Source organism: Hyla sarda, unplaced genomic scaffold, assembly GCF_029499605.1.
Source record: "Hyla sarda isolate aHylSar1 unplaced genomic scaffold, aHylSar1.hap1 scaffold_67, whole genome shotgun sequence".
Taxonomy (NCBI): Eukaryota; Metazoa; Chordata; class Amphibia; order Anura; family Hylidae; genus Hyla; species Hyla sarda.
The window spans coordinates 567,005-588,381 of NW_026610686.1; the positions used below are offsets into that span (position 1 = coordinate 567,005).

Consider the following 21,377-nt stretch of genomic DNA (forward strand, 5'->3'; position numbering starts at 1 on the left):
GTTATTGGTGATGTCACAGTGTAATGTTATTGGTGATGTCACAGTGTAATGTTATTGGTAATGTCAGTGATATCACAGTGTAATGTTATTGGTGATGTCACAGTGTAATGTTATTGGTGATGTCACAGTGTAATGTTATTGGTGATGTCAGTGATGTCACAGTGTAATGTTATTGGTGATGTCACAGTGTAATGTTATTGGTGATGTCACAGTGTAATGTTATTGGTGATGTCACAGTGTAATGTTATTGGTGATGTCACAGTGTAATGTTATTGGTAATGTCAGTGATATCACAGTGTAATGTTATTGGTGATGTCACAGTGTAATGTTATTGGTGATGTCACAGTGTAATGTTATTGGTGATGTCACAGTGTAATGTTATTGGTGATGTCACAGTGTAATGTTATTGGTAATGTCAGTGATGTCACAGTGTAATGTTATTGGTGATGTCACAGTGTAATGTTATTGGTGATGTCACAGTGTAATGTTATTGGTGATGTCACAGTGTAATGTTATTGGTGATGTCACAGTGTAATGTTATTGGTGATGTCACAGTGTAATGTTATTGGTAATGTCAGTGATGTCACAGTGTAATGTTATTGGTGATGTCACAGTGTAATGTTATTGGTGATGTCACAGTGTAATGTTATTGGTGATGTCACAGTGTAATGTTATTGGTGATGTCACAGTGTAATGTTATTGGTGATGTCACAGTGTAATGTTATTGGTGATGTCACAGTGTAATGTTATTGGTAATGTCAGTGATATCACAGTGTAATGTTATTGGTGATGTCACAGTGTAATGTTATTGGTGATGTCACAGTGTAATGTTATTGGTGATGTCACAGTGTAATGTTATTGGTGATGTCAGTGATGTCACAGTGTAATGTTATTGGTGATGTCACAGTGTAATGTTATTGGTGATGTCACAGTGTAATGTTATTGGTGATGTCACAGTGTAATGTTATTGGTGATGTCACAGTGTAATGTTATTGGTGATGTCACAGTGTAATGTTATTGGTGATGTCACAGTGTAATGTTATTGGTGATGTTATACGATGACGGTACCTTGTGTTTGCTCAGCTGCTGTTTGATGTGCTCCTGGCTGACGCTGGTGTCGATCTGTTGTGACTCTAGAGCCCGATCCACCTCCTCCAGCCATTCCAGAAGCTTCTGCCGAGACTCACTGTACTGTGGGGGAAGGAGGAAGAATTACATAGGCTGATCAGGGGGAACTATAACCACCAGGGGGCACAACAGATCACTATACACTGAGGGTCACCCCACAGATCACTATACACTGAGGGTCACCCCACAGATCACTATACACTGAGGGTCACCCCACATATCACTATACACTGAGGGTCACCCCACATATCACTATACACTGAGGGTCACCCCACAGATCACTATACACTGAGGGTCACCCCACAGATCACTATACACTGAGGGTCACCCCACATATCACTATACACTGAGGGTCACCCCACAGATCACTATACACTGAGGGTCACCCCACATATCACTATACACTGAGGGTCACCCCACAGATCACTATACACTGAGGGTCACCCCACAGATCACTATACAGTGAGGGTCACCCCACAGATCACTATACAGTGAGGGTCACCCCACATATCACTATACACTGAGGGTCACCCCACAGATCACTATACACTGAGGGTCACCCCACATACCACTATACACTGAGGGTCACCCCACATATCACTATACACTGAGGGTCACCCCACAGATCACTATACAGTGAGGGTCACCCCACATATGAGGGTCACCCCACAGATCACTATACACTGAGGGTCACCCCACACATCACTATACACTGAGGGTCACCCCACACATCACTATACACTGAGGGTCACCCCACATATCACTATACACTGAGGGTCACCCCACAGATCACTATACAGTAAGGGTCACCCCACAGATCACTATACACTGAGGGTCACCCCACATATCACTATACACTGAGGGTCACCCCACAGATCACTATACACTGAGGGTCACCCCACATATCACTATACACTGAGGGTCACCCCACAGATCACTATACACTGAGGGTCACCCCACATATCACTATACACTGAGGGTCACCCCACATATCACTATACACTGAGGGACACCCCACATATCACTATACACTGAGGGTCACCCCACATATCACTATACACTGAGGGTCACCCCACAGATCACTATACACTGAGGGTCACCCCACAGATCACTATACACTGAGGGTCACCCCACAGATCACTATACACTGAGGGTCACCCCACAGATCACTATACACTGAGGGTCACCCCACAGATCACTATACACTGAGGGTCACCCCACAGATCATTAGACACTGAGGGTCACCCCACATATCACTATACACTGAGGGTCACCCCACATATCACTATACACTGAGGGTCACCCCGCAGATCACTATACACTGAGGGTCACCCCGCAGATCACTATTCACTGAGGGTCACCCCGCATATCACTATACACTGAGGGTCACCCCGCATATCACTATACACTGAGGGTCACCCCACAGATCACTATACACTGAGGGTCACCCCACAGATCACTATACACTGAGGGTCACCCCGCATATCACTATACACTGAGGGTCACCCCACATATCACTATACACTGAGGGTCACCCCACAGATCACTATACACTGAGGGTCACCCCACAGATCACTATACACTGAGGGTCACCCCACAGATCACTATACAGTGAGGGTCACCCCACATATCACTATACACTGAGGGTCACCCCACAGATCACTATACACTGAGGGTCACCCCACAGATCACTATACACTGAGGGTCACCCCACAGATCACTATACACTGAGGGTCACCCCACAGATCACTGTACACTGAGGGTCACCCCACAGATCATTATACACTGAGGGTCACCCCACATATCACTATACACTGAGGGTCACCCCACATATCACTATACACTGAGGGTCACCCCACAGATCACTATACACTGAGGGTCACCCCGCAGATCACTATTCACTGAGGGTCACCCCGCATATCACTATACACTGAGGGTCACCCCGCATATCACTATACACTGAGGGTCACCCCACAGATCACTATACACTGAGGGTCACCCCACAGATCACTATACACTGAGGGTCACCCCACATATCACTATACACTGAGGGTCACCCCACAGATCACTATACACTGAGGGTCACCCCACATATCACTATACACTGAGGGTCACCCCACAGATCACTATACACTGAGGGTCACCCCACAGATCACTATACAGTGAGGGTCACCCCACAGATCACTATACACTGAGGGTCACCCCACATATCACTATACACTGAGGGTCACCCCACAGATCACTATACACTGAGGGTCACTCCACATATCACTATACACTGAGGGTCACCCCACATATCACTATACACTGAGGGTCACCCCACAGATCACTATACACTGAGGGTCACCCCACATATCACTATACACTGAGGGTCACCCCACATATCACTATACACTGAGGGTCACCCCACAGATCACTATACACTGAGGGTCACCCCACATATCACTATACAGTGAGGGTCACCCCACAGATCACTATACACTGAGGGTCACCCCACAGATCACTATACAGTGAGGGTCACCCCACATATCACTATACACTGAGGGTCACCCCACATATCACTATACACTGAGGGTCACCCCACAGATCACTATACACTGAGGGTCACCCCACAGATCACTATACACTGAGGGTCACCCCACAGATCACTATACAGTGAGGGTCACCCCACAGATCACTATACACTGAGGGTCACCCCACAGATCACTATACAGTGAGGGTCACCCCACATATCACTATACACTGAGGGTCACCCCACATATCACTATACACTGAGGGTCACCCCACAGATCACTATACACTGAGGGTCACCCCACAGATCACTATACACTGAGGGTCACCCCACAGATCACTATACACTGAGGGTCACCCCACAGATCACTATACACTGAGGGTCACCCCACAGATCACTATACACTGAGGGTCACCCCACAGATCACTATACACTGAGGGTCACCCCACAGATCACTATACACTGAGGGTCACCCCACAGATCACTATACACTGAGGGTCACCCCACACATCACTATACAGTGAGGGTCACCCCACATATCACTATACACTGAGGGTCACCCCACATATCACTATACAGTGAGGGTCACCCCACAGATCACTATACACTGAGGGTCACCACACAGATCACTATACACTGAGGGTCACCCCACAGATCACTATACACTGAGGGTCACCCCACAGATCACTATACACTGAGGGTCACCCCACAGATCACTATACACTGAGGGTCACCCCACAGATCACTATACACTGAGGGTCACCCCACATATCACTATACACTGAGGGTCACCCCACATATCACTATACACTGAGGGTCACCACACAGATCACTATACACTGAGGGTCACCCCACATATCACTATACACTGAGGGTCACCCCACAGATCACTATACACTGAGGGTCACCCCACATATCACTATACACTGAGGGTCACCCCACATATCACTATACACTGAGGGTCACCCCACAGATCACTATACACTGAGGGTCACTCCACATATCACTATACACTGAGGGTCACCCCACAGATCACTATACACTGAGGGTCACCCCACAGATCACTATACACTGAGGGTCACCCCACAGATCACTATACACTGAGGGTCACCCCACATATCACTATACACTGAGGGTCACCCCACATATCACTATACAGTGAGGGTCACCAAACAGATCACTATACACTGAGGGTCACCCCACAGATCACTATACACTGAGGGTCACCCCACAGATCACTATACACTGAGGGTCACCCCACACATCACTATACAGTGAGGGTCACCCCACATATCACTATACACTGAGGGTCACCCCACAGATCACTATACACTGAGGGTCACCCCACATATCACTATACACTGAGGGTCACCCCACATATCACTATACACTGAGGGTCACCCCACATATCACTATACACTGAGGGTCACCCCACATATCACTATACACTGAGGGTCACCCCACATATCACTATACACTGAGGGTCACCCCACATATCACTATACACTGAGGGTCACCCCACATATCACTATACACTGAGGGTCACCCCACAGATCACTATACACTGAGGGTCACCCCACAGATCACTATACACTGAGGGTCACCCCACAGATCACTATACACTGAGGGTCACCCCACAGATCACTATACACTGAGGGTCACCCCACATATCACTATACACTGAGGGTCACCCCACATATCACTATACACTGAGGGTCACCCCACATATCACTATACACTGAGGGTCACCCCACAGATCACTATACACTGAGGGTCACCCCACAGATCACTATACACTGAGGGTCACCCCACAGATCACTATACACTGAGGGTCACCCCACAGATCACTATACACTGAGGGTCACCCCACAGATCACTATACACTGAGGGTCACCCCACAGATCACTATACACTGAGGGTCACGCCACAGATCACTATACACTGAGGGTCACCCCACATATCACTATACACTGAGGGTCACCCCACATATCACTATACACTGAGGGTCACCCCACACATCACTATACACTGAGGGTCACCCCACATATCACTATACACTGAGGGTCACCCCACATATCACTATACACTGAGGGTCACCCCACATATCACTATACACTGAGGGTCACCCCACAGATCACTATACACTGAGGGTCACCCCACAGATCACTATACACTGAGGGTCACCCCACATATCACTATACACTGAGGGTCACCCCACATATCACTATACACTGAGGGTCACCCCACATATCACTATACACTGAGGGTCACCCCACAGATCACTATACACTGAGGGTCACCCCACAGATCACTATACACTGAGGGTCACCCCACATATCACTATACACTGAGGGTCACCACACAGATCACTATACACTGAGGGTCACCCCACAGATCACTATACACTGAGGGTCACCCCACAGATCACTATACACTGAGGGTCACCCCACATATCACTATACACTGAGGGTCACCCCACATATCACTATACACTGAGGGTCACCCCACAGATCACTATACACTGAGGGTCACCCCACAGATCACTATACACTGAGGGTCACCCCACATATCACTATACACTGAGGGTCACCCCACAGATCACTATACACTGAGGGTCACCCCACACATCACTATACACTGAGGGTCACCCCACATATCACTATACACTGAGGGTCACCCCACATATCACTATACACTGAGGGTCACCCCACATATCACTATACAGTGAGGGTCACCCCACACATCACTATACACTGAGGGTCACCCCACACATCACTATACACTGAGGGTCACCCCACATATCACTATACACTGAGGGTCACCCCACATATCACTATACAGTGAGGGTCACCCCACATATCACTATACAGTGAGGGTCACCCCACATATCACTATACACTGAGGGTCACCCCACATATCACTATACACTGAGGGTCACCCCACAGATCACTATACACTGAGGGTCACCCCACATATCACTATACACTGAGGGTCACCCCACATATCACTATACACTGAGGGTCACCCCACATATCACTATACAGTGAGGGTCACCCCACATATCACTATACACTGAGGGTCACCCCACAGATCACTATACAGTGAGGGTCACCCCACAGATCACTATACAGTGAGGGTCACCCCACATATCACTATACACTGAGGGTCACCCCACAGATCACTATACAGTGAGGGTCACCCCACAGATCACTATACACTGAGGGTCACCCCACAGATCACTATACACTGAGGGTCACCCCACAGATCACTATACACTGAGGGTCACCCCACATATCACTATACACTGAGGGTCACCCCACAGATCACTATACACTGAGGGTCACCCCACACATCACTATACACTGAGGGTCACCCCACATATCACTATACAGTGAGGGTCACCCCACATATCACTATACACTGAGGGTCACCCCACAGATCACTATACACTGAGGGTCACCCTACAGATCACTATACACTGAGGGTCACCCCACAGATCACTATACACTGAGGGTCACCCCACATATCACTATACACTGAGGGTCACCCCACAGATCACTATACACTGAGGGTCACCCCACATATCACTATACACTGAGGGTCACCCCACAGATCACTATACACTGAGGGTCACCCCACAGATCACTATACACTGAGGGTCACCCCACAGATCACTATACACTGAGGGTCACCCCACATATCACTATACACTGAGGGTCACCCCACAGATCACTATACAGTGAGGGTCACCCCACATATCACTATACACTGAGGGTCACCCCACAGATCACTATACACTGAGGGTCACCCCACAGATCACTATACACTGAGGGTCACCCTACAGATCACTATACACTGAGGGTCACCCCACAGATCACTATACACTGAGGGTCACCCCACATATCACTATACACTGAGGGTCACCCCACATATCACTATACAGTGAGGGTCACCCCACAGATCACTATACACTGAGGGTCACCCCACAGATCACTATACACTGAGGGTCACCCCACAGATCACTATACACTGAGGGTCACCCCACATATCACTATACAGTGAGGGTCACCCCACAGATCACTATACACTGAGGGTCACCCCACAGATCACTATACACTGAGGGTCACCCCACATATCACTATACACTGAGGGTCACCCCACATATCACTATACACTGAGGGTCACCCCACAGATCACTATACACTGAGGGTCACCCCACAGATCACTATACACTGAGGGTCACCCCGCATATCACTATACACTGAGGGTCACCCCACAGATCACTATACACTGAGGGTCAACCCACAGATCACTATACACTGAGGGTCACCCCACAGATCACTATACACTGAGGGTCACCCCACAGATCACTATACACTGAGGGTCACCCCACAGATCACTATACACTGAGGGTCACCCCACAGATCACTATACACTGAGGGTCGCCCCACATATCACTGTACAGTGAGGGTCACCCCACAGATCACTATACACTGAGGGTCACCCCACATATCACTATACACTGAGGGTCACCCCACATATCACTATACACTGAGGGTCACCCCACATATCACTATACACTGAGGGTCACCCCACATATCACTATACACTGAGGGTCACCCCACATATCACTATACACTGAGGGTCACCCCACATATCACTATACACTGAGGGTCACCCCACAGATCACTATACACAGATCACTATACAGGGATGGACTTACCTGCTTGGCTTGTCTCCGGGACTCCTCCAGGCTGCGGCCCCTCTCGGCCGCCCGCTCCTGCACCTTGCCCACCCTCTCCCGGGCGCTCTGCACCAAGCTCTGGGTCAGGTCATTCTCCTGCTTACGAGTCACGTCCTTCAGCCGAGAACACACAGACTCCAGATCACACAGCTTCCTATCATACGACTCAATCTCCTGCAGCAAACCCTAAAGATGGAGGCAAAGAGGTCACCGAGCATGACCACAAGAGCGCACCTGCGAATCACAGACATCGTATCCACTACTACAGTCACCCCCAGAGCTGCACTCACTATTCTGCTGGTACATCATGTCTTATCCTCCAGAGCTGCACTCACTATTCTGCTGTTATATCATGTGTTATCCTACAGAGCTGCACTCACTATTCTGCTGTTACATCAGGTCTTATCCTCCAGAACTGCACTCACTATTCTGCTATTACATCATGTCTTATCCTCCAGAACTGCTCTCACTATTCTGCTGTTACATCATGTCTTATCCTCCAGAACTGCACTCACTATTCTGCTGTTACATCAGGTCTTATCCTCTAGAGCTGCACTCACTATTCTGCTGTTACATCAGGTCTTATCCTCCAGAGCTGCACTCACTATTCTGCTGTTACATCAGGTCTTATCCTCCAGAACTGCACTCACTATTCTGCTATTACATCATGTCTTATCCTCCAGAACTGCTCTCACTATTCTGCTGTTACATCATGTCTTATCCTCCAGAACTGCACTCACTATTCTGCTGTTACATCAGGTCTTTTCCTCCAGAGCTGCACTCACTATTCTGCTGTTACATCAGGTCTTATCCTCCAGAACTGCACTCACTATTCTGCTGTTACATCATGTCTTATCCTCCAGAGCTGCACTCACTATTCTGCTGTTACATCATGTCTTATCCTCCAGAACTGCTCTCACTATTCTGCTGTTACATCATGTCTTATCCTCCAGAACTGCACTCACTATTCTGCTGTTACATCAGGTCTTTTCCTCCAGAGCTGCACTCACTATTCTGCTGTTACATCAGGTCTTATCCTCCAGAGCTGCACTCACTATTCTGCTGTTACATCAGGTCTTATCCTCCAGAGCTGCACTCACTATTCTGCTGTTACATCATGTCTTATCCTCCAAAGCTGCACTCACTATTCTGCTGTTTGTCTTATCCTTCAGTCACCTCCAGAGCTGCACTCACTATTCTGCTGTTATATCAGGTCTTATCCTCCAGAGCTGCACTCACTATTCTGCTGTTACATCATGTCTTATCCTCCAAAGCTGCACTCACTATTCTGCTGTTTGTCTTATCCTTCAGTCACCTCCAGAGCTGCACCATTACAATAATATAATTCCCAGGTCATATGCTGCACCTTGTGCTCCTGGATCTGGTTGGTGATGGTCTCCAGGATGATGCTGGGGGGTCCGGCGGTGTTCAGACGTCCCTCTGCCTGCCCGATCCACTGGGACACTTCCTGCATTGTGCTGTGGAACTCTGTGATGACGGCCAGGCCCTCCGACAGACAAACCTAAATGGACAGCAGAAGGGTGAGCGACCCTAACCAGGATGTAGGTAGACCCCCCCCCAACACCCTGCGGCCCCCAGGACTCACCTTCCGCTCCTGCACCTTGGTGTACGCGCTCTCCCATTTCTGCTCCAGGATTCGGAGTTGATGCTCAACACTTGAACCTCGTGGGTGGGGACAGGAGGCCAGAAGACGCTGGAGGCCGTCCCTAACACTATTATAGGTGTGCTGCTTAGACTCCATCTCCTTACAGAGGTCCTGGATACAACCAGGAGAAGAGACAGCTAAGGAAGAGTGTAGAGCGCAGGAGAGAGGAAGAGTGTAGAGCGCAGGAGAGAGGAAGAGAGTAGAGCGCAGGAGAGAGGAGTGAGGAAGAGTGTAGAGTGCAGGAGAGAGGAAGAGTGTAGAGTGCAGGAGAGAGGAAGAGTATAGAGCGCAGGAGAGAGGAAGAGAGTAGAGCGCAGGAGAGAGGAGTGAGGAAGAGTGTAGAGTGCAGGAGAGAGGAAGAGTGTAGAACGCAGGATAGAGGAAGAGTGTAGAGCGCAGGAGAGAGGAAGAGTGTAGAGCGCAGGAGAGAGGAAGAGAGTAGAGTGCAGAAGAGAGGAGTGAGGAAGAGTGTAGAGTGCAGGAGAGAGGAAGAGTATAGAACGCAGGATAGAGGAAGAGTGTAGAGTGCAGGATAGAGGAAGAGTGTAGAGTGCAGGAGAGAGGAAGAGTGTAGAGTGCAGGAGAGAGGAGTGAGAAAGAGTGTAGAGTGCAGGAGAGAGGAAGAGTGTAGAGTGCAGGAGAGAGGAAGAGTGTAGAGTGCAGGAGAGAGGAAGAGTGTAGAGTGCAGGATAGAGGAAGAGTGTAGAGTGCAGGAGAGAGGAAGAGAGTAGAGCGCAGGAGAGAGGAGTGAGGAAGAGTGTAGAGTGCAGGAGAGAGGAAGAGTGTAGAGTGCAGGAGAGAGGAAGAGTGTAGAGTGCAGGAGAGAGGAAGAGTGTAGAGTGCAGGATAGAGGAAGAGTGTAGAGTGCAGGAGAGAGGAAGAGTGTAGAGTGCAGGAGAGAGGAGTGAGGAAGAGTGTAGAGTGCATGAGAGAGTAAGAGTGTAGAGTGCATGATAGAGGAAGAGTGTAGAGCGCAGGAGAGAGAAAGAGTGTAGAGCGCAGGAGAGAGAAAGAGTGTAGAGTGCAGGAGAGAGGAGTGAGGAAGAGTGTAGAGCACAGGAGAGAGGAAGATTGTAGAGCACAGGAGAGAGTAAGAGTGTAGAGTGCAGGATAGAGGAAGAGTGTAGAGTGCAGGAGAGAGGAGTGAGGAAGAGTGTAGAGTGCAGGATAGAGGAAGAGTGTAGAGTGCAGGAGAGAGGAGTGAGGAAGAGTGTAGAGCACAGGAGAGAGGAAGATTGTAGAGCACAGGAGAGAGGAAGAGTGTAGAGTGCAGGATAGAGGAAGAGTGTAGAGTGCAGGAGAGAGGAGTGAGGAAGAGTGTAGAGTGCAGGATAGAGAAAGAGTGTAGAGTGCAGGAGAGAGGAGTGAGGAAGAGTGTAGAGCACAGGAGAGAGGAAGAGTGTAGAGTGCAGGATAGAGGAAGAGTGTAGAACGCAGGATAGAGGAAGAGTGTAGAGCGCAGGAGAGAGGAAGAGTGTAGAGTGCAGGAGAGAGGAAGAGTGTAGAGCGCAGGAGAGAGGAAGAGAGTAGAGCGCAGGAGAGAGGAGTGAGGAAGAGTGTAGAGTGCAGGAGAGAGGAAGAGTGTAGAACGCAGGATAGAGGAAGAGTGTAGAGCGCAGGAGAGAGGAAGAGTGTAGAGCGCAGGAGAGAGGAAGAGAGTAGAGTGCAGAAGAGAGGAGTGAGGAAGAGTGTAGAGTGCAGGAGAGAGGAAGAGTATAGAACGCAGGATAGAGGAAGAGTGTAGAGTGCAGGATAGAGGAAGAGTGTAGAGTGCAGGAGAGAGGAAGAGTGTAGAGTGCAGGAGAGAGGAGTGAGAAAGAGTGTAGAGTGCAGGAGAGAGGAAGAGTGTAGAGTGCAGGAGAGAGGAAGAGTGTAGAGTGCAGGAGAGAGGAAGAGTGTAGAGTGCAGGATAGAGGAAGAGTGTAGAGTGCAGGAGAGAGGAAGAGAGTAGAGCGCAGGAGAGAGGAGTGAGGAAGAGTGTAGAGTGCAGGAGAGAGGAAGAGTGTAGAGTGCAGGAGAGAGGAAGAGTGTAGAGCACAGGAGAGAGGAAGAGTGTAGAGTGCAGGATAGAGGAAGAGTGTAGAGCGCAGGAGAGAGGAGTGAGGAAGATTGTTGAGGGCAGGAGAGAGGAAGAGTGTATAGCGCAGGACAGAGAAAGAGTGTAGAACGCAGGATAGAGGAAGAGTGTAGAGTGCAGGATAGAGAAAGAGTGTAGAGCGCAGGATAGAGAAAGAGTGTAGAGTGCAGGATAGTGAAAGAGTGTAGAGCAAAGGATAGAGAAAGAGTTTAGAGTGCAGGAGAGAGGAGTGAGGAAGAGTGTAGAGCACAGGAAAGAGGAAGAGTGTAGAGCACAGGAAAGAGGAAGAGTGTAGAGCGCAGGACAGAGAAAGAGTGTAGAGTGCAGGATAGAGAAAGAGTGTAGAGTGCAGGATAGAGAAAGAGTGTAGAGTGCAGGATAGAGAAAGAGTGTAGAGTGCAGGAGAGAGGAAGAGTGTAGAGTGCAGGAGAGAGGAGTGAGGAAGAGTGTAGAGTGCAGGATAGAGACAGAGTGTAGAGCGTAGGATAGAGAAAGATAGAGAAAGAGTGTAGAGTGTAGGATGGAGATGTCTCTCACCAGGTGTTTGGTCAGAGCGTCTCTTGTGGATTCCGGACGCCCCCAGATGGGTTTGGAGAAGGACAATTGCACCTCCAGCTGCTCCAACCACTGCAGAAGGTCCGTGATCTCCAGAGTCACATCCTGCACCTGTGAGGAGAAGCCGCATCAACACCGAGTGTCAGATGTAACAGCCTACACCCTATGACATGGGCTCCTCACCCTCCTCTGCGGGGTGGACATACACTCTATGACATGGGCTCCTCACCCTCCTCTGCGGGGGGACATACACTCTATGACATGGGCCCCTCACCCTCCTCTGTGGGGGGACATACATCCTATAACATGGGCCCCTCACCCTCCTCTGTGGGGGGGGGGACATACACCCTATGACATGGGCTCCTCACTCTCCTCTGCGGGGGGATATACACCCTATAATATGGGCTCCTCACCCTCCTCTGCGGGGGGACAAACACCCTATGACATGGGCCCCTCACCCTCCTCTGCGGGGGACAAACACTCTATGACATGGGCCCCTCACCCTCATCTGTGGGGGGACATACACCCTATAACATGGGCCCCTCACCCTCCTCTGTGGGGGGGACATACACCCTATGATATGGGCTCCTCACCCTCCTCTGTGGGGGAACATACACCCTATGACATGGGCTCCTCACCCTCCTCTGTGGGGGGGACATACACCCTATGGGCTCCTCACCCTCCCCTGTGGGGGGGGGACATACACCCTATGACATGGGCCCCTCACCCTCCTCTGCTGGGGACATACACCCTATGACATGGGCTCCTCACCCTCCTCTGTGGGGGGGACATACACCCTATGGGCTCCTCACCCTCCTCTGTGGGGGGGGGGACATACACCCTATGACATGGGCCCATCACTCTCCTCTGCTGGGGACATACACCCTATGAAATCGGCTCCTCACCCTCCTCTGAGGGGGGGGGGACATACACCCTATGACATGGGCCCCTCATCCTCCTCTGTGGGGGGACATACACCCTATGACATGGGCCCCTCACCCTCCTCTGTGGGGGGACATACACCCTATGACATTGGCTCCTCACCCTCCTCTGCCGGGGGACATACACCCTATGACATTGGCTCCTCACCCTCCTCTGCGGGGGGACATACACCCTATGACATGGGCCCCTCACCCTCCTCTGTGGGGGGACATACACCCTATGACATCGGCTCCTCAGCCTCCTCTGTGGGGGGACATACACCCTATGACATGGGCCCCTCACCCTCCTCTGCAGGGGGGACATACACCCTATAACATGGGCCCCTCACCCTCCTCTGCGGGGGTACATATACCCTATGACATGGGCTCCTCACCTTCCTCTGTGGGGGGACATACACCCTATAACATGGGACCCTCACTCTCCTCTGTGGGGGGGACATACACCCTATGACATGGGCCCCTCACCCTCCTCTGGGGGGGGCATACACCCTATGACATGGGCTCCTCACTCTCCTCTGCAGGGGGACATACACCCTATAACATGGGCTCCTCACCCTCCTCTGCGGGGGGACATGCACCCTATGACATGGGATTCTCACCCTCCTCTGCGGGGGGACATACACCCTATGACATGGGCCCCTCACCCTCCTCTGCTGGGGACATACAGCCTATGACATGGGGCCCTAACCCTCCTCTGCGGGGGGACATACACCCTATGACATGGGCTCCTCACCCTCCTCTGCGGGGGGACATACACCCTATGACATGGGCCCCTCACCCTCCTCTGCGGGGGGGGGGGGACATACACCCTATGACATGGGCTCCTCACCCTCCTCTGTGGGGGGGGGGGACATACACCCTATGACATGGCCCCCTCACCCTCCTCTTCAAGGGGACATACACCCTATGACATGGGCTCCTCACCCTCCTCTGTGGGGGGGGGGGGCATACACCCTATGGGCTCCTCACCCTCCTCTGCGGGGGGATATACACCCTATCACATAGGCTCCTCACCCTCCTCTGCGGGGGGACATACACCCTATGGGCTCCTCACCCTCCTCTGCGGGGGGACATACACCCTATGACATGGGCTCCTCACCCTCCTCTGCGGGGGGACATACACCCTATGGGCTCCTCACCCTCCTCTGCTGGGGGACATACACCCTATGGGCTCCTCACCCTCCTCTGCTGGGGGACATACACCCTAAGGGCTCCTCACCCTCTTCTGCAGGGGGAAATACACCCTATAGGCTCCTGACCCTCCTCTGCGGGGGGACATACACCCTATGGGCTCCTCACCCTCATCTGCGGGGGGACATACACCCTATGGGCTCCTCACCCTGCTCAGGTCGTTCTCCAGCTCCAGCTGGCGCCGCTCCGTCTCGCTCTGCACAAACTCCCAGCGCTTTGTCAGTTCTCTCAATTGCGTCTGAAGAGAGTCCATCCCGTCACCGGGAGAGGAGAGCAGGATCCCGCATCCAGCCTCGTCCACAGACTCCACGGTGTGGGTGTGAGACAACACGTCATTCCTCAGGACCTGGAGGACATGGAAAAGGGTAAACCAGGGTCAGAGGGACCCCTGATGTATTGTGGAGCATTGTAGTGTCCCAGTACGACTGTTTCAGCTATTATGCTAAGAAAGTGGTCGTAAAAAATTCTCACTATTCCAAACCAATCTGTCTATAATCTCTTCACTGCTCCTGTCCACGCTGGGGACAAAAGTGCGACAAAACGGTGAGAAGGAGAATATCGTCTACGTTAGGGAGGAGAAGGCTGAACAAGGGCCTTGCTGCAATACACATCTCTTCAGTGGGGTTCAGTAGGGTCAGTGCTGCCTGTGAAGCCCCTTCTTAGCCAACCTGTGCAGACCCTCATGGGTAATTTCAGTAACTTTAGATCATTACATGTACATGTGCTAAGAAGATCACTAGAAGAAAAGAAAGAATTAAAGGGACAGTGACAAAATATCCATTCTTCTGGCTACAGAGCTATAATATTCCGGGCCGCACCAAAGCGTCTGTGTTATACTGGAGCTTCAAAGAATCCTACTGTCCCGAGGTCTAATCCCTGCACTTCGTATACAAGAGCAACTTCCCTGACAAAAAGGTTGTGGTCGGGTCCCAAGAGAACATCGGTTAGCGACACCATTTGACACGTTAGACAAGGGACTACAACTCCCAGCTGACCTGCACTATACTTGTTCCTTACACCCAGTCACCACAGCATTACTAAGGGGGGCTAGTATTCAGGGGAACACCTGGAGCAGCAGCCACGTGTAAGCCCAGTATCGTGGTCAGTAACATAGTTTGTACTATACCTTGGAGCCCAAAACTTCCCAGGAGCCCTCAGGACACATCTCCCCTTGGATCGTACTTAGGAGTGAGATGCCCAGGAGCGTCAGGACCGCTCGGAGAGCGGAGACCCCACTGCTGGGGTCAGGCACTGTGGATGGGTACAGTGTGCAGCACTTGTTATGCTGGGATAACAGTCCCTGTATCCGGAGGCTGTGACTATAACCCCCACTATCCTCACACTGCTGTCTATTGTTGCCCCGGCCACTCACCTTGTGTTTCGCCAGCTCGATCTCACAGCTCTGCAGGTCGGTACAGGGTGGGCGCGGTCCCTGTAGCTGCTCTGCTGTGTGCGACAACCAGTTCAGGAGCTCCTCCAGTTGGTTCTGGAACTGGCCAAGACCCATCAGAGCGTCTTCCAGCTGGTGCTGCGGGTCACAGGACACATCACATGGTCAGGGCAATATACAGAATGGGGCAGATACACCATATGGGCACAAGGGCACATAAAGAAGCACCCAATGGGACGGTCCTCACCTGACGGTTCACGGCCTCCCCCTCCAGCCGGTCCCAGCGTTCTCTGAAGTCGCTTAGCTGACAGTCGCCCTGCTTGTCCAGGTTCTGGCGCCCGATGCTCTCTAGCTCTACCCGGTGTTGGTAGAGTTCTCTCTTAAACTCCTAGTCCAAAAAGAACCTCAAAGCAGTTATCTGCCGGACGGAGCACAGGCACCTCACCCGTCTGTATGCTACCTGGTGACCGTCCGCTACACCGCACCGACCACAGAGCTCAATAAGTCCATAACTGTACTGACCCTGAGTTACATCATGTATTATCCACCAGTCACCACCAAAGCTCTAGTTACTATTGGTCATAGCTGTCATAAATGGAGTCACTGGTCAAAGATGGAGTCACTGGTCATAGATGGAGTCATTAGCTATAGCTGGAGTCACCGGTCATAGATGGAGTCACTGGTAATAGATGGAGTCACTGGTCATAGATGGAGTCATTAGTTATAGCTGGAGTCACTGGTCATAGATGGAGTCACTGGTCATAGATGGAGTCACTGGTCATAGAAGGAGTCACTGGTCATGGCTGGAGTCGTCAGTCATAGCTGGAGTCATCGGTCATAGCTGGAGTCATCGGTCATAGCTGGAGTCACTGGTCATAGATGGAGTCATTGTTCATAGATGGAGTCACTGGTCATAGATGGAGTCATCAGTAATAGATGGAGTCACTGGTCATAGCTGAAGTCAGTGGTTATAGCTGGAGTCATTGGTCATAGGAGAAGTCACTAGTCATAGATGGAGTCACTGGTCATAGATGGAGTCACTGGTCATAGATTGAGTCACGGGTCATAGATGGAGTCAGTGGTTATAACTGGAATCACTGGTCATAGAAGAAGTCACTGGTCATAGATGGAGTCATTGGTCATAGATGGAGTCACTGGTCATAGCTGGAGTCAGTGGTTATAGCTGGAGTCATTGGTCACAGCTGGAGTCATTGGTCATAGATGGAGTCACTGGTCATAGATGGAGTCATTGGTCACAGCTGGAGTCATTGGTCATAGAAGAAGTCACTGGTCATAGATGGAGTCAGTGGTTATAGCTGGAGTCATTGGTCATAGATGGAGTCACTGGTCATAGATGGAGTCAGTGGTTATAGATGGAGTCAGTGGTCACAGCTGGAATCATTGGTCACAGCTGGAGTCATTGGTCATAGATGGAATCACTGGTCATAGATGGAGTCATGGATCACAGCTTGGGTCACTGTTCACTGAGCACAAAGCAGGTAGTGGTAGTCTGTAGGCCTGAGATGTCTGGCATCGTCCGCTTCTACCCTGACCACATCATGTGACTCACCTTCAGCTCGGCAAGCTGTCTCTTCACCATGTTCAGGTCTCCTCCCACCAGGAACTCTTCAGACAGTCGAGACTCTACGCAGATCAGCCAGTCCTGGAGGCGCTATGGAGAGAGATGAGCTGAGCCCATGGTAGGGATTACCCCCCTGACAATGTGCTGCCCCAGTCCATCATGGGGGCCAAATGTCGCCATATTTAAACTCTACTGTGGCCCTTATACTGACGGGGCCCGTCCAATGTATAGATCACTGCCCCTTCCCCACATCTGTGATGTCCACCATCAGGTGCTCAGGACATACCTGGACTGTCTCCTGGTAGTGGAGCGTCCCCTTTAGCTGCTCCTCCAGACGGGTGTAACGCTCGCCCCAGAGCTTGTTCAGACTGTTCCAAGTGCTGTAGAGCTGTGGGGAGGATGAGTACGGGATATAATGTAAAATCCAGAAACCGAGCTGAGTATGGCCGACCAATAATAATAATGATGTAAGATATAAAATTGCGTATCGGCGCTTAGCTAGGAAACAAATGTATGAAATAAGTAAAACACAAACTTACTATGATCCTGATGTGAATCTTACGCTAGAGCACTGGCCAAACTAAGAACGTTGTCTCCACTAAAAAGGAAACATAGAAATCATTGTCCACTGGGTCGGTAACGCACATGAACCTCCTAATAAGTAACAGAATCGTCCTGCTCCACTTAATCCGGTCCTATAGAGCCAGTGTCACATCCTTCCATACATACACAATACTGCTCATTAATGGAGAAGCACAGCTAAATTGTTAGGGGTACTCCGGTGGAAATTATTATTTATTTATTTTTAAATCAACTGGTGCCAGAAAGTTAAACAGATTTGTAAATGACTTCTATTAAAAAAAATCTTAATCCTTCCAGTACTTATTAGCTGCTGAATACTACAGAGGAAATTATTTTCTTTTTGGAACACAGAGCTCTCTGCTGACACCTCTGTCCATTTTAAGAACTGTCCAGTGTAGGAGAAAATCCCCATAGCAAACATATGCTGCTATGGACAGTTCCTAAAATGGACAGAGATGTCAGCAGAGAGCACTGTGCTCGTGATGTCATCAGAGAGCTCTGTGTTCCAAAAAGAAAAGAATTTCCTCTGTAGTATATAAATAATAATTTCCACCGGAGTACCCCTAACAATTTAGCTGTGCTTCTCCATTAATGAGCAGTATTGTGTATGTATGGAAGGATGTGACACTGGCTCTATAGGACCGGATTAAGTGGAGCAGGACGATTCTGTTACTTATTAGGAGGTTCATGTGCGTTACCGACCCAGTGGACAATGATTTCTATGTTTCCTTTTTAGTGGAGACAACGTTCTTAGTTTGGCCAGTGCTCTAGCGTAAGATTCACATCAGGATCATAGTAAGTTTGTGTTTTACTTATTTCATACATTTGTTTCCTAACTAAGCGCCGATACGCAATTTTATATCTTACATGGTCTTTATTTATTGGTGGTAGAGCTGAGATCCACCTTGTCATATCTAGGCAGCTAGTTAAGGGTCTGTTCAGTGCCGGTGTTAAATTTGATGTGTATGACCCAGCCTTACACTCCTCTGTCCTTTCCTCCAGACTCCTCTGTCCTCTCCCTTCAGACCTCTCTGTCCTCTCCTCCAGAATCCTCCATTCCCCTTCACATTCAGACCTCTCTGTCCTCTCCTCCAGAATCCTCTATTCCCCTTCACCTTCAGACCACTCTGGCCCCTCCCTCCAGAGTCCTCTGTCCTCTTCCTTCAGACCCATCTATCCCATTCCCCAGACCTCTCTGTCTCCTCCTCCTCCTCCTCCAGACTCTTCTGTCCTCTCCCTTCAGAATCCTCTATTCTCCTTCACCTTCAGACCACTCTGGCTTCTCCCTCCAGACTCCTATGTCCCCTCCTCCTCCCTCAGTTTCCTCTGTCTCCTCCTCCAGACCTCTCTGTCCCTTCATCCTCCTCCGGGCTCCTCTGTCCCTTCCTCCTCCTCCAGGCTCCACTGTCCCTTCCTCCTCCTCCAGGCTCCACTGTCCCCTTTTCTTCTCCAGACTCCTCGGTCCCTTCCTCCTCTTCCAGGCTCCTCTGTCCCCTCCTCCAGACTCCTCTGTCCCTTCCTCCTCCTCCAGACTCCTCTGTCCCCTCCTCCAGACTCCTCTGTACCCTACTCCAGACTCCTCCTCTGATCTGTGCCATCAAGCATTAAAAGTAAAAATGGTGGAAACAATTGCGGCACACAACTCTTCTCACCTCATCCAGGCTCTTGGTCACGTCAGGTTTGTCCATGTCCCCGCAGGATGACATAAGCTCCACCCCCACCGACCCCAACGTGTCCAGGTCATTCTGCAGGTTGTCAATGTCCTCCCGCAGAGCCTGACAACAGAGTCCAGAGGTCAGTAGAGGCCCAAATATATAGTTATAATAGGTGAGTGTAGGGGGGGGGGGGGGCAGTCTTTAGACACCTGGCCCCTACCTGCATGGCATCCAGTCGGGTCCTGATGGAATCGGGGTCAGAGGCCGGCTCCTCTGTGTCCAGAACCATCTGCTGGGTGTCACCGAGGGTCACAGCCAAATCTGAGAGTCCGTTCCAGAAACGTTCGGCCAAGATTAGAAGCCCAGAGAGCCAGATGTCCCGGTCCTCCGCCCGTCCACACAACTGCTGCCACCGGGCCTGTAGTTCTTCCATGCGCTGCATGATTCCTGCAGAACAAATGCAGCTCAGTGCACGACCCCTCAGAGTGAAGACCCCATCACCCTACACATCTCTTCACACACACCTTGGGTACCTTGTGGCTCCTCTGTCTGGTCAGGGAGGCTGCTCGTGAGCTCTGCCGCCTGCTTGCTGACGTTCTCCAGAGCCATTCCTAGCTTCTCCAGCTCGGCCTGCACTTGGCCGCTCTCTCTGAGCTGCTCCTGGATCCGGGAGGTTTCCCCACGAACACAGGAGACGCTCTGCATCCGCTCATCCAGCCTCTCCAAGTTGTCACTCATCACTCGGATCCTCTCATTCACCTATGGGCATAAGAAAAAAGGAGGCTGCTGAAACCCCTCTGTGCTGCTGTGGGCGGTCCACACCTGGATGTACGCCCTAGGTGGTGAATACATAAGAGAAATCACTGTATTGTGGACCCCAAATCATCAGGATGAAAACCCAAAAACCTGTATTTTAATTCAGATAAAAAAATATCGAGGCCCAAAATCAAACATATAGGAGTAATGAGGTGACTCCAAGACTGTTGGGGGGGGGGGGGGGGGGGGAGAAAAGAAAAAGAGAAATAGGCCCCATCTGGATTCTAAATCCTGTGACCTCTGACCCTGCCTTTTGGGGGTCCCATCTCTTATTAGGATGGCTCTAACCACTGTGACATGAGGGATGACTACACATTTAGTAAAGCGGAAGAAACAAAGCCCATAAGACATTTTTCTCTCCACCTTAATGAGGACATGTAAGCTTTTGGGGCATGCTCTTGGTTATACTTTTGGGCCATCCTCTTGGTTATACCTTTTGGGGCATTCTCTCGGTTATACCTTTTGGGCCATCCTCTCGGTTTTACCTTTTGGGCCATCCTCTTGGTTATACCTTTTGGGCCATCCTCTTGGTTATACC

At 50.5% G+C, this 21,377-nt stretch overlaps 1 protein-coding gene across 6 annotated transcripts in view; it reads right to left on the bottom strand.

The window, feature by feature from the left end:
• Positions 1-21,377, bottom strand: part of LOC130343140 (microtubule-actin cross-linking factor 1, isoforms 6/7-like) — a 262,925-nt gene that overhangs the window by 84,911 nt on the left and 156,637 nt on the right. For 5 of the 6 annotated variants that reach the window (XR_008882553.1, XM_056554326.1, XM_056554323.1 and 2 more), the window contains 13 exons: positions 20,548-20,782; positions 20,244-20,470; positions 20,021-20,143; positions 18,073-18,174; positions 17,775-17,876; positions 16,452-16,592; positions 16,187-16,342; positions 14,963-15,160; positions 12,665-12,793; positions 9,991-10,161; positions 9,751-9,906; positions 8,364-8,570; positions 1,069-1,191 (listed from right to left, as the gene is read on the bottom strand). Coding sequence is in view for 5 of the 6 variants with exons in the window: in XM_056554326.1 (XP_056410301.1) it covers positions 1,069-1,191; positions 8,364-8,570; positions 9,751-9,906; positions 9,991-10,161; positions 12,665-12,793; positions 14,963-15,160; positions 16,187-16,342; positions 16,452-16,592; positions 17,775-17,876; positions 18,073-18,174; positions 20,021-20,143; positions 20,244-20,470; positions 20,548-20,782 (2,070 nt within the window). In the remaining variant the exon portion in view is untranslated. The remainder of the gene's footprint in view (positions 1-1,068; positions 1,192-8,363; positions 8,571-9,750; positions 9,907-9,990; positions 10,162-12,664; positions 12,794-14,962; positions 15,161-16,186; positions 16,343-16,451; positions 16,593-17,774; positions 17,877-18,072; positions 18,175-20,020; positions 20,144-20,243; positions 20,471-20,547; positions 20,783-21,377) is intronic. The other variant, XM_056554325.1, reaches the window with a different exon arrangement.